At 53.0% G+C, this 13,407-nt stretch overlaps 1 protein-coding gene across 1 annotated transcript in view; it reads left to right on the top strand.

Annotated features, from left to right (window-relative positions):
- Positions 1-199: 199 nt before the first annotated feature.
- SLC38A8 (solute carrier family 38 member 8) overlaps positions 200-13,407 on the top strand; it is a 32,701-nt gene continuing 19,493 nt past the window's right edge. The window contains exons 1-5 of the mRNA XM_030819407.1: positions 200-388; positions 5,499-5,697; positions 8,923-9,064; positions 10,363-10,464; positions 12,819-12,876. Of these exons, the coding sequence (XP_030675267.1) occupies positions 200-388; positions 5,499-5,697; positions 8,923-9,064; positions 10,363-10,464; positions 12,819-12,876 (690 nt within the window). The remainder of the gene's footprint in view (positions 389-5,498; positions 5,698-8,922; positions 9,065-10,362; positions 10,465-12,818; positions 12,877-13,407) is intronic.

Below are 13,407 nucleotides of genomic sequence, written 5' to 3'. Positions count from 1 at the left end.
GGTGAGGTTGCCTTGGGGTCTAGTGGGAGAGCAGGAGTGAGAATAATGTGGGTAGGGAATGGGAGATGAAGGGGGACTAGAAGTCGTGGGAAGATGCATGCAGCACTCTTTGGAAAGGGGGAGCTGACGCCAAGGAACTTAGGGAGGGAAGAAAGTGTGAAGACTCTGCTTTCTCTCCACCCCTCTGCCGCCTCTAGCCATGGAGGGACAGACCCCAGGAAGCAGAGGCCTTCCAGAAAAGCCTCACCCTGCCACAGCTGCTGCCACTCTGTCCTCGATGGGCGCTGTCTTCATCCTCATGAAGTCAGCGCTGGGAGCTGGCCTGCTCAACTTCCCCTGGGCCTTCTCCAAAGCGGGCGGAGTGGTCCCTGCCTTCCTGGTGGAGCTGGTAAGTTCCCGGGAAGTGAGTCCTGGGGACGGGTACGAGGTGACTTTGGCTTTTCTGGGTGGGGTTCTCCGTATTGCTTCTGCGGAGTCGCATGTCCTGTAAGCTATAGCTTCGGGGTTTTATTTTCTATCCCGCTCAGCTAATGAGGGAAGAAGATAATCCCACTGTGGCCCTGGGACGAGAATATCTCCTGTGGGCACTGGTGATGTCTGATCCACAGCTCCCGGGATGGAGCTAGAGGCATTGTAGCTCTGTCTGTGAAGGGGGCATTTCACCTGGGAAGGAGCCTTTCTGGGAGCCCTGCCTGGCCAGCTGCTCTTTCTTGCCTGCTGGTCTCAGCTCAAAAACTAAAGCTGGGCCGGGCGCGGTGGCTCGTGCCTATAATTGCAGCCCTTTGGGAGGCCAAGGTGGACGGATCACTTGAGGTCAGGAGTTTGAGACCAGCCTGGCCAATATGGTGAAACCCTGTCTCTACTGAAAATACAAAACTTAGCCGGGTGTGGTGGCAGGTGCCTGTAATCCAAGTTACTCAGGAGGCGGAGTCAGGAGAATCACTTGAACCTGGGAGGCGGAGGTTGCAGAGCTGAGATTGTGCCACTGCACTCCAGCCTGGGCGACGGAGTGAGACTCTGTCTCAAACACACAAAAACAAAGCTGGACTCCTGTGTGCAGATGGAGCCTAAAACTGGTGTGACACCCCCACACCCCCAACGCAGAGCCGGGCTGGCCGTGCTTGGTGTGGGTTGTTCTGCTCTCCTGCCTGCCCGGTGCAGAGCCGGGATGCCCTTCTGGGGAAGCGCGGACGCTGCGCTCTTCTCTTTGCTGCGGGAGAAGCACTCATGAGCACAGCTTTATTTTCTAAGATCCTCTTCCCCTGGCTGATGGAATGAATTGCTACATTTTGTGGTAAGCTCTTTGGCTGGCTTTATCTCACACATTTTATGGCAGCTGGTGGGTAATGGCTGGGTTCCAACCGTTTGTGTGCCCTGCGGCTCTTTGGGTCTGTTTGGAAACTGCAGTGTCGGGTGTAACCCATGCCACCCCTGGCGTTGGCCGAGCTCCTGCCCCGTGCCTGGCCTAGGATGGACGAGGCAGTGCGGTCCCTGTCCTCATGGAGCTTTGTTCTAATGGGAAGTCAGACAAGATGCATGTCATGAGCTTCAGATGGTGGATCATGCCGGGAGGGTCATGTGTCTCTGGGGATGGGGGGTTGATATGACACGGCGTGGTCCGAAGCCTCTCAGAGGAGGTGACCTTTGCGCTGGGCCCAACTGGAAATGGTAAGAGCTTCCTGAGGTGCGTGTGAGGGGGCGGCGTGCTTGTGTTTAGACTAGTGTGTCAGGAAGGCTGTCGTTACAGCAGTGAGGGAGGAGCCCCGTCTCAAGCCACAGAGGCAGGTGGGGTTTGGGGGTAGGGTTGTGGCCAATCCCCGGGGCAGCAGGAATGGCCATGAGCCAGAGGCGGGGGGGATCCTTGTTCCACGAGCACCGTGCAAGCATTTCATGCAGATCTTGCTGAAATGCAGATGCTGGCCCTGCAGGGCTGGGTGGGCCTGAGACCACATTTGTGAGTTGCTTCTGGGGAAAGAGCTATTTTGTTTTGCTTAGGATGAGTTCCAGATCCCTTCGCTCGGCAGACGAGGAGAAGGGAACCCGGACTTGAATAAAAGGAAAGTCATGACAGAGCAGAGGAGCCAGTCTGGGTCTTGACAAGCTCCTGGTGCGCCACCCCAAGTGGTTCCTTTAGCCTCCAGGGCTGCAGGGGAGATGGAGGTGGGGCTGGGGTGTTGTCACTGTGAATGACGGAAGATTTGCGGGAGGCTGCTATCCTCCACTTAGCTGGGGAGGCTTCTGCATGGGGAGCGTTTAAATGTGAAGTCAGTGGGCAGAGGTTGGAAGCCTGACTCGTTAGGGTTGGCGGTTTAGTAACATTTGATGAAAACAGTCTAGGGCTCTACCACCCTGAACGCACCTGATCTCATCTGATCTTGGGAGCTAAGCAGGGTCGGACGTGATTAGTACTTGGATGGGAGACATTTGATGAAAACGGGCAAACCCCCTCTTGGGAGCTGTGGAAGGGCTGGGTCTGGCATGGCGGCCGGGGGTCCTTGCAGTTCTGCTGCCCAGAGGCTCACTCCCTCTTGTGGTGACCCTGTCCTCCAGGGATGGCTCACTGATGAGGCCTCCTTGCCCCCACACCTTCCCCTGCCCTTTTCGTTTGTTTGTTTGTTTTGTGAGGGTCTCACTCTGTTGCCCAGGCTGGAGTGCAATGGTGTGATCTCGGCTCACTGCAACCTCCACCTCCTGGGTTCAAGCGATTCTCCTGCCCAGCCTCCCTCCCAAGTAGCTGGGACTACAGGCATGTGCTATCACACCCGGCTAGTTTTTTGTGTTTTTAGTAGAGATGGGGTTTCATTGTGTTGGCCAGGATGGTCTCGATCTCCTGACCTCAGGTGATCCACCCTTCTTGGCCTCCCAAAGTGCTGGGATTACAGGCGTGAGCCCCCATACCCAGCCCCCCTGCCTTTCAGTCACAGATGTTTTCTGAGTGTCTGCATTTGTCAGGCCCTTCTCTGGGGCAAAATAGAAAAAAAGGATACTGCCCAGTCTTCACGGAGCTTAGAGCCTGGGTGAGAGGGCATTGGAGAAATCCCTCAATATTTTACAATTGCACGTGTCTGTTTCCTGGGGCTGGTATAACATATTACCACAAAACAGAGGGCTTAAAACACTGGAAATGTATTGTCTCACAGTTCTGGAGGTCAGGAGTCTGACATGAAGGTGTCAGCAGGGCTTTGCTCCCTCCAAAGGCTCTTGGAGTTCCTGGTGGCTCCAGGTGCTCCTTGGTTTTATGGCCTCAGGACTCCAATCTCTGCCTCCTTCTCTTCTGTCTCTACAAGGACACACCTCATTGGGTTGAGGGCCCACCAGATCCAAGATGACCTCACCTCAGGATCCTTAATGATGTAGGCAAAACCCTTTTTCACTTCATTACGTTTTGCTTGTGGACATCTGCAAAAACTGTTTCCAATAAGTCACATTCACAGGGTCTAGGCATTAGATGTGGAATGCTCCACCACCATGCTCGGCTAATTGTGATCTATTCAGACAATGGCCTGTTAACAAAAAACAGAAGCTGCCTGTGCACACGATACGGATCGATCACACATGCTTGGTGGAGTGGGAGGAGCCGGGAATTACACAAAGGTGGAACATACTAGACCAGTGGTTTCTTCTGGGGATGGGAAGGAGACAGAAGTGGGACCTGTGGGACCATCCAGGGTGTGGCGATGTTCCGCCTGTGGGTAGCGGTTTGGCTGGCACATGTGCATTGTGCATCTTGCAGCAATACACTTAAGACTTTGAGCATTTTATATGTAAATATTTGCCCCACAAGAGAAAAGGCCTGTGAACGAACAAATATCAAGCTCTAATGCATGGTAGGCACACCAGAGTATTCCAGGAGATGCACACTGGGATCTGCAACTTGCTTCAAAATGCTAATCCATTAAGATGGATGGAAGGCCGCACAGAGGCATGGGTGGAAGGGTAGGGAAGTCAAAGCGAGTACAGCAACCTGTCATGGGGGAGTCAGGTGGCTGCCCACAGGGGTGTTCACTGTAACATTCTTGCAACTTTCCTGTACATCTGAATTTTTTTTTTTTTTTTTTTTTTTTTTTTTTGAGATGAGGCTCCCTCTGGGGCCGAGGCTGCAGTGCAGTGGCACGATATCGGCTTACTGCAACTTCTGCCTCTTGGGTTCAAGTGATTCTCCTGCCTCCGCCTCCCAAGTAGCTGGAATTACAGGCACCCGCCACCACGCCTGGCTAATTTTTGTATTTTTAGTAGAGACGGGGTTTCACCATATTGGGCAGCCTGGTCTCAAACTCCCCACCTCAGGTGATCCACCCACCTTGGCCTCCCGAAGTGCTGGGATTACAGGCGTGAGCCATAGCACCTGGCTTGAACATTTTTTATAATACATTTTGGAAAAAGATTTAAAAATACAGAAAACAATTAGCTGGGTGTGGTGGTGTGTGCCTGTAGTCCCAGCTACTCAGAAGGTTGAGGCAGGAGAATTGTTTGAACCTGGCAGGTGGAGGTTGCGGTGAGCCGAGGTCATGCCGTGGCACTCCAGCGTGGGTGACAGAGCTAGACTCTGTCTCCAAAAAAAAAAAAAAAATTTAAGCTGAAACAGAGAGAACACCATTTCTTTTCTTGTTTTTCCTTTCTTTTCTTTCTTTTTTTTTGGAGGCAGTCTTTCTCTATGCCCCAGGCTGGAGTACAGTGGCGCAATTTTCGCTCACCGCAACCTCCGCCTCCCAGGTTCAAGAGATTCTGCTGCCTCAGCCTCATACGTAGCTGGGACTACAGGCACTTGCCACCATGCTTGGCTAATTTTCATATTTTTAGTAGGGGCAGGTTTTCTCCATGTTGGCCAAGATGGTCTCAAACTCCTGACCTCAGGTGAACCACCCACCTCGGTCTCCAAAAGTGCTGGGATTACAGGCGTGAGCCGCTGTGCCAAGCCGGAACACCATTTCTTGAGCACTCACGTGCTGAGATGAGTATGTCACAGGCCTTGTTCAGTCCTTACGTGTCATAGCACCCCTGCAAGGCGGGCAGTGCTGCCCCCATTTCACAGATGGAAAAGCAGAGGTTGCCATCCTGCCTCATGTCACACAGCAGGTGAGCGGTCGTTAGAACCTGATCCCAGCTGTGCCCGCTCCACCTCGGGTTCCAAGCCACCACACCTACTGCCTCTCCACCCACAGCCCAGGAGATTTCAGGAGAGTAGCTTAAACTCTGGGTTTCTGATGTGTCGTTTATCGCACTGGAGCAGGATGGTGTCAGATTCCCAGGTTGACTGCCTGGAGCCAGTGAGGCTGCCAGAGTGCGCCTGCACTGCAGCCCCGATTTCGGGATAGGTGGGGTGGGGTGGGGGTGTGTGCAGTGACAGAGCTGGTAGACTGCCAACCCCATGCTGGTGGCAGCCCTGGCCTCTGTGGACAAGAAGCCATGTGGAGAGTGTGCCCGCGGGGTGGGTGGCTGGCTGGGGGTGGGTGGGCTGTGGGCACAACCCAGTTCCAGGTCCTGCTCCTGCTCCGTAGGTCTCCTTGGTATTCTTGCTCAGCGGGCTGGTCATCCTGGGCTATGCTGCTGCTGTCAGTGGCCAGGCCACCTACCAGGGTGTGGTCAGGGGGCTGTGTGGCCCCGCCATCGGGAAGCTGTGTGAGGCCTGCTTTCTCGTCAACCTGCTCATGATCTCCGTGGCCTTCCTCAGGGTGATCGGGGACCAGCTGGAGAAGCGTAAGTACCTCCGTGGGACTCGGGATGGCCCAGGGTGCTGGACCTCTAATGATCTCTTGGAGTTTCCAGTTGAGCAGGACGTGGGGCCTTGGCCTGGGCCCTGAGGGACAGCAGAGGCTGAAATCACACTCTTGTTCCTAATATGGTGGGGAAGAGAGGCTCAGAATGGATAGTCACCAGTGGGGTGAGAGTCATGGGCACACAAGAGCATGAGAGAGGTTGTGGCTGCAATTGAGATGTCCAGTGGAGATAACTCATTTCACAAATGAGGAAATGGACCCAGCAGCAAGCAGCTCCTTCTGAGAGAGAACCAGTGACACCTTAAGCTTTGGAATGGCTATGGCTCTGAGCCGTCATGCAACCTTGGCCTCTAGTTCCCGACTAAGACTTTCCCTCTAAGCACTGCTTTAGCTGCATCTTAACAATTTTTGCATGTCCTATTTTCATTTTCATTTGACTCATTTCTCATGAATGGAAAATTTAAAATATTCGCCCATTTTCACTGTGGTTTCTTTGACTCATGAGATGTTTAGAATTGTGTTTAATTGCCAATTATTGGAGAGTTCTTTAGATTCCTTCATGGTTTCGCCCTTAATTTGCATCATGGTCAGGGAATGTGTATCATTTCTGTCTTTTGAGATCCACTGAGACTTGCTCTGTAGTCCAGCACATGGTCTGTCTTGGAGAACATTTTGTGTGCTCTGCAGAGAATGTGTACTCTGCAGTTGCTGGGTACAGTGTGCTGGCAATGTCCGTTAGGTCAAGGTGGTCAACAGCTGTGTTCAGATCGTCATTGCAACCATATTAATATTTAGGTCCAGTTATTCTATTCCTAAGAGAAAGATGTTAAAGGATGTTAAAATCGCCAGCTGTGATTGCAGATTAGCCTATTCTGTCACGCTTCATGCCTCATGGTCTTTGAAACTCTAGGTATATCCTTTTATTATGAAATATTCTTTATCTCTGGCATTAATTTGTCTTCTCTACCATTAATAGAGCCACTCTAGCGTCCTTAAGACTAGTGTTTGTGTAGAAGTTCTCTTATCATTCTTTTACTTTGAATCTAACTGTGACTTGGGGTTTTTTTTTTATGTGTTTATATGTCCTTTTTGCAACACCAGCCTGAGAATGGCTTGGGATTTTAAAATGCATTTCCTGTAGGCAGCATATGGTCGGGTCTTGCTTTTTTACCCAACTTGACAGTCTCAGATTTCCTGTTGGAATGTTTAGACTTTTAATTGGAATGTGATTGTTGATAGGGTGAAAATAGTCTACCATTTTGCCATGTGTGTGTTCTGTGTGTCTCTTGACCCATGAAGCAAAAGGCCCCTGACTGGGGGGTATTGAGATTGAAGGTTGCTATGTCTTGGTAAACACTATCTTATACCAAAAAGTAGTGAGATTGGCGTATCTGAACCTCTTAATGGGTAAGCGGGCACAAAAACGTCTGGCCCCGCCCCACCAGCGGCTGGTAGAGTTCGTCTGTAGTTTCAGCTCCAGTGAACTGGTAGTGTTGCTGTGTTAAGAAGGATTCTGAGACTCACTGGGAGCAGAGCCCCCTGACTAGTCAGAGGACGGATGAGGATATGGGCCACCCCAGGTGTGGGTGGATTGACTGTGGTGGAGAGAGCGTTCTTGTGCCTATCTGGTTAGACATTTGGGGATGCCTCTCTGCAGGGAAGGCCAAGCTTCTGAGAGGGAGTGCTGGATAGAGGTTGGAGTGCTTGGGGGAGTCATGGCATGAGGTACAAATGGCCATGTCTTTGGTGCCAAAGATCTCAAGCACTCCGGAACGCTGGATTTAGGAAGGAGCTGGTACAGTCCTGCTGTTGGCCTCGAGGATCCTGGCTGTGGGAGGTCCAGATGCAGACAAAGGGCCTGCGCCATCCCACACCGCCTGGAGGTCTAAAACCCACCCACGATCTGCGTGCAGTCCTGGGGTGTGTGCAGTCCGTTGGCATCTCTGGCCCTCCCATGTGGATGCTGCTGTGACCACCTGCTTGTGGAACTTCCCCTTCATCATTTCGTACACTTGAGCTATTCTCACATGCATTCATTTTTTCACACGGCTCCCCTTGTTGAGTGAGAACAAAGAAGCATTTAAGACACCTCAGTGCCAACGAACCCCTGAAGGAGTAAAGATAGCTCAAGCTCCACAGCCTCCCACCTCCAGTGGTCACAGGGGCCACCTCACCTGCCCAGGTGGTTCCCAGTGGCTCCTACCTCCAGCCACCCTCCCACTCTTCTCTGCTTTCCCCTCCCCCATATGTCTTGCCTCTTACATGGGTTCCAAATAATTCATCCCACTGTGGCACAATAAAAATGGCCCTACATTCTTTGGTGTTCTTTCCATGGAGAGGTTAGTGGGGCTTGTGTCCCTTGCCTTTGAATTAGATGTGCCTGGATGGCTTTGTCCAGCAGTGTGTGGTAAATGGGACACTGTGCCCATTCTGGGTCTGGCCTTGAAGAGGACAGGCAGTTTCTGCCTCTGAATCTGGGATCCCCCAGCTGCCATGGAAGAAGTTGGAGGTGCCTGTTAGAAGGCCCATGTGGAGAGACTCCCAGAGTGCAGGGAAGGCCCAGGTGTGCCCACCAGGCACTAGGTGTTGGGGGGAGCCATCAAGGGCACTCCAGACCAGCCCCACTGCCAGCCAGAGACCCCCAAGCAACCTCAGCCAATCCTATATGGAGGAGGATTGGCCGGCCCAGCCCTGGACTCACTCTCTACCTACAATCCATGACTTGTAACAAAGTGATTCTAAGCCACTGCATTTGGGGTCATGTGTTCTGCTGCAACCATGAGGACCCACAACGCTGATGCACAGCAGCCTGTTGCTGACTGCACAGTGGCCAAAAATCAACTTCAGGCCCCCATTTGACCCCAGATACTATGGGTTTCTGAGCGACACCAAAAGTCTTCCACCAGAATGTAAGGGGCACGAGGGCAGATGGCTTGTCTGGTCATCACCGCATCTTGGGCCTTAGAGCAGTGCTGGGCTTGGGGAAGGAGCCCAGCCAATGTCTGTTGAATGAATCCATGTGTCAGAGTTTGTTCCTGCGTGGGGCATGTGACCTGTCTCCATCTCACTTGTCATCCAATCCGTGGGCTCCTGGGGCTGACTGAGGGCGGATGTCCAACCCCAGCCAGGGTTGAAGGGCCAGAGGGGAGCCTAGAACCCACGGTATTTGTAGTCTGTGGCTCAGCTCTCCCCGTGTCTCTGGCAGTGTGTGACACCCTCCTGTCTGGCAACCCGTCCGCCCCGCAGCTGTGGTACGCAGACCAGCGCTTCACCCTGCCCCTGCTCTCCGCGCTGGTCATCCTGCCCCTGTCTGCCCCGCGGGAGATTGCCTTCCAGAAATACACAAGGTAAGGGCTGGGGATGCTGCCCAGTGGGGACCCCCACCTTGCTGAGTGTTTGTGTCAGGGTTTCTGTCCATCTGGGGTTGGAGGAGCTGGGGGATTGGCCTTCACATTTGGAGAAGGGGAAAACAAAAAAAAAAATTATATAAGTAAAATGTATGCATGATGCAAAACACAGACGAGCCTAAAGAAGAAAATGACCTGTAACAACGTCAGTGCTACTCAGTTTATTTGATTGTTGGATTTTTTGCACATGGCTGCAGAGAGAGGCGCCTCCCCACCACACACACCTACCCACACCCACACATGCACACCCATCCACACCCACACATGCACCCCCACCCACATATGCACCCCCACCCACATATGCACCCCCACCCCCGCACGCCCCCCTGCCCGTGCACGCACACGTGTGCACACACACACAGGTTGTTTTTTTGTGGCTAAGGGTCTGTATTCTTTGGAAGAAATAAAGCTTGGCAACAGTATCCATCTCCCTCTGCTGCCTGCCTTTTCCCTGTTGTGTATGAACAATAGACATTGTATAGAAACAGCAGGCAGCAAACCAGAGCCTCCCCCAGGCCTCTGCCCTGCAAGGCTCTTGTGCCACTCAGACCAAGCCAGGAGGGGGCTTGTCCCTTCTCAAGCGTGAGCGAGCCTGCTGGCGTCCTGCCTTAGGCGTCACGTTGAGTGGCTGATTAACTTTTGCTGGTGGGAAGGAAACAATATTACAGCTACCATCCCCAAGGGCACCGGGTGCCATTAAGAATTCTACACATTTGGGCTGGGCGTCACACCTGTAATTCCAGCACTTTGGGAGGCCAAGGCAGGCAGATCACGAGGTCAGTAGTTCGAAACCAGCCTGACCAACATGGTGAAACCCCGTCTCTACTAAAAGTACAAAAATTAGCCAGGCGTGGTGGCAGACACCTGTAATTCCAGCTACTCGGAAGGCTGAGGCAGGAGAATTGCTTGAACCCGGGAGGCAAAGTTTGCAGTGAGCTGAGATTGCGCCACGGCACTCCAGCCTGGGCGATAGAGCGAGACTTCGTGTCAAAAAAAAAAAAAAAAAAAAAAAAAAAAAAGAAGAAAAAAAACAGCTCTGTACATCTGATCGCTTGACCCCAGAGCAGCCTTGCCCCACATGCTCCCTGTATAGATGAGGATGGTGAGGCAGAGGTGGACAGCTTGGCGAGCACCTCATTGTCAAGGGCGGAGCTGGGATTCACATCCCACTACTGTCCCCCGTGCATCAACCACGTGTCACCCACTGCGCAGCCCCTCACGCAGTCACTGTGTGTTAGCATCCTAGGCACTCTGGCTGCCTGTTACCTGGCCCTGGTCATCACCGTGCAGTACTACCTCTGGCCCCAGGGTCTCGTGCGTGAGTCCCGTCCTTCACTGAGGTAAGTCTGAGGGAACTGCTTCCGGCAGCCTCCGGGAGGAGGCACCGCAGGGGAGTCTGCGAGGGGCGTGTTGGAGGAGGAGCCTCTCGTGCTCACTGCAGAGCCTGGGCTCCTTCCTTGCAGTTCTTCCCGTCTCTGATGCGGTGAAGGCAAGGCAGCGCCACTCTCCTTCTGCTGCAGGGACCTGGCCGTGGCTAGTGATGACCGGGACAGGCCAAGGGATCCAAAACCACCAAAGGCTGCAGCGGCCTAGGGGTCATAGGCTGTTGCAGACTGGTCCCCACAGCGTGGAGGTACGGAACCTGGCAGCCAGCCAGCTGCATGTACCGGGGCAGGGGAACTGTGAGGAGGCCGGCGTGGCCAAGCCAGCCGGAGCAAGGGCAGAGAGCATGGGCGGGGATGTCGTATAGGGACTCAGAGCCACGGCGAGGAGTTTGGTTTTGCTCTGGATGAGTTGGGAGACTTGGCAGCGTTTTGAGTACAGCAGGGATATGACACGATGTTTTTAAAAAAGGGTCACTCTAGGTAGGGTGTGGTGGCTCATACTTGTAATCCCAGCACTTTGGGAGGCTAAGGCAGGTGGATCACTTGAGGTCAGGAGTTCAAAACCAACCTTGCCAACATGGTGAAACCCTGTCTCTACTTAAAAATACAAAATTTAGCCAGGTGTGGCGGTGGGCACCTGTAATCCCAGCTATTCAGGAGGCTGAGGCAGGAGAATTGCTTGAACCGGGAGGCAGAGGTTTCAGTGAGCTGAGATCATACCACTGCACTCCAGCCTGGGCAACAGAGCAAGACTCTGTCTTAAAAATAAACAAATAAATAAAAAGGCTCACCCTGGCTGTTCTGTGGTCCTTGGGAGCCAGGGGTAGCAACAGAGACGAAGTGGGAGGCTTCTGCCTAGATCCCATGTCCCAGACCTGGTGGCTTCAGGGGAGGCAATGAGGAATAGTCAGACTGGATATGCTTGAGATCGGATTTCCTAATGGCAGGGCTGGCTCGTGGGTGTGGGACCCCTACAGTCACCCAGGCCCCATGGTCAGTGTAACCTTCTGATGTCGCTGTCTTAAAATCCTTAATCATTGTCCAACAAGGGTGCCCACATGTTCCTCTTGCACCTGGCCCTGTGAATTCTGTGGCCAGTGCTGCTAGTGGGTTGGAAGGTGAGTAAGAGAAGAAAGTCAAGGTAACTTGGAGCTCTCGGCTTGAACAATGGGAAGGCTGGAGATGCTGTTTCCTGGATTAGAGAGGCCTGAGCAGGGCGGGTCCCTCGGAGCAGCTCAGGCTGGAACAGTGAAGGTGGAGCCGACCTGGAGACATCTAAGAGGGAAGTCAAGCAGCTGGGCAGGTTGGTGTGTCTGAAGTTCAGGGGGAGAGGTCCGGGCTGGCAGGAGAAACGTGGCTGACGTTGGCCCAGAGACGGCGTTCAAGGCTATGAGTGCTGAGATCTGTACGCTGAGCCGGTGGTACTCTAGCACGGGCAGGTCGAGGGGATGAGGAGGCCCTGGTAAAAACAGGAGGTGATGAGTTAGGATACGAGTGTCCGAGGGCTGCTGTGACAAGTGACCACATACTCGGTGGCTTAACAGAAATTTCTCTCACTTCTGGTGCCTAGAAGTCCAGAATCAAAGTGTGGTCATGCCATGCTCCCTCCAGAGGCTCCAGGGGTGGGTATTTCCTGCTTCTTCCCACTTCTTGGGGCCGCGGCGATCTGTGTTCCATTGCTGATAGACGCATCACTGGGTCTTGGCTTTCATCCTCACACCGTGTTCTGTCTGTCTGTTTTCCCTTCCAATAAGGGCAGCAGGCATTGGATTCAGGCTCACCGTAATCCACCATGACCTTCTCTTACTTTCAATAATTACACCCGCAAAGCCTGTCGATGCTGAGAACCAGGCGGGGATCCCAAGAGGCTGGACCTGGAGGTTCTCCCCATGCACACCTCTGTCTTCTTAGGTGGCTTGGACAGAGCTCAAACCATCCTTGTGCTATTTGGGATCAGTGGGTGGATGCTGTGGGTGCCCCTGCCCCCGCCAATTACCAAACCACACTGGGAGCCAGCAGCCTCCAATGGGGAAGTTGGGACTTCCTATTGCGGTTTCCCTGCCCAAATTGTGCCCACATGGAAAATGTCATGTTACCAAATGTCAGCAAAGATGTATTTAGAAAGTGCAGCATTTAGCCAGCATCCTTTTCCATTTCCAAAAGCCTGGTCATGGACAGTCATTAAAAATACATCTTGCAGCCATGCGCTGTTACATTTTCCCAGCATCCTTTAAAATTCACCCTTGCAGCTGCAGGTTGTTCCGGGTGTGACCCTTCTCTAATAAACTCCTGTTCTTGTCTGTTTACAGCCCTACCTCCTGGACCTCTGTTTTCAGTGTCTTCCCCACCATCTGCTTTGGGTTTCAGGTAATTTTAGCATCTGTGTTGAAGACTTTGGCGTTTGCAGAGGCTGTGGGTGACTCTGCTCCCTTGGGAAACCTTGGTTTCTCTGTCAGGGAGGTGTTTGAGGACTTCTCCTAGGATACAGTGGGCTCTCTGCCGCCCATCTGTGGTCCCCAGGCTGTCTTTCGAGACCATGAGGGTGGGTTGGTGTCTGGGCTCAGGGAGGTAGGAATTGCCTGGAACTTGGGAATCCAGCCCCCACGGATGGCCAAAAGCAGCACCATGTTTGTTGGGTCTCGGGTAGAGTGTGGGGACCGGAGACCTGTTCCTTCCTCTGCAGAACCCGCACAGGACTCCAGTCAGACCTGAGGCCTGGAGGCGTAAGGTACCCACTTAACTCTGGCAGGACACTTTTACCCAGGTGGACTCTGGGCCTTGGGCAGGAAAGATCCTGCCTCCTGAGGGGTACAGGGTAGAGGAGCTGGAAGGTGTACAGGTAGCTGATTAGAGAGGAGAAGGGGACAGAAATACAGAATTTTTAATGGAATGTCATGG

This window comes from Nomascus leucogenys, chromosome 2, assembly GCF_006542625.1.
Source record: "Nomascus leucogenys isolate Asia chromosome 2, Asia_NLE_v1, whole genome shotgun sequence".
In the NCBI taxonomy this organism is placed as follows: Eukaryota; Metazoa; Chordata; class Mammalia; order Primates; family Hylobatidae; genus Nomascus; species Nomascus leucogenys.
This window is presented reverse-complemented; position numbering and strand designations above follow the sequence as displayed.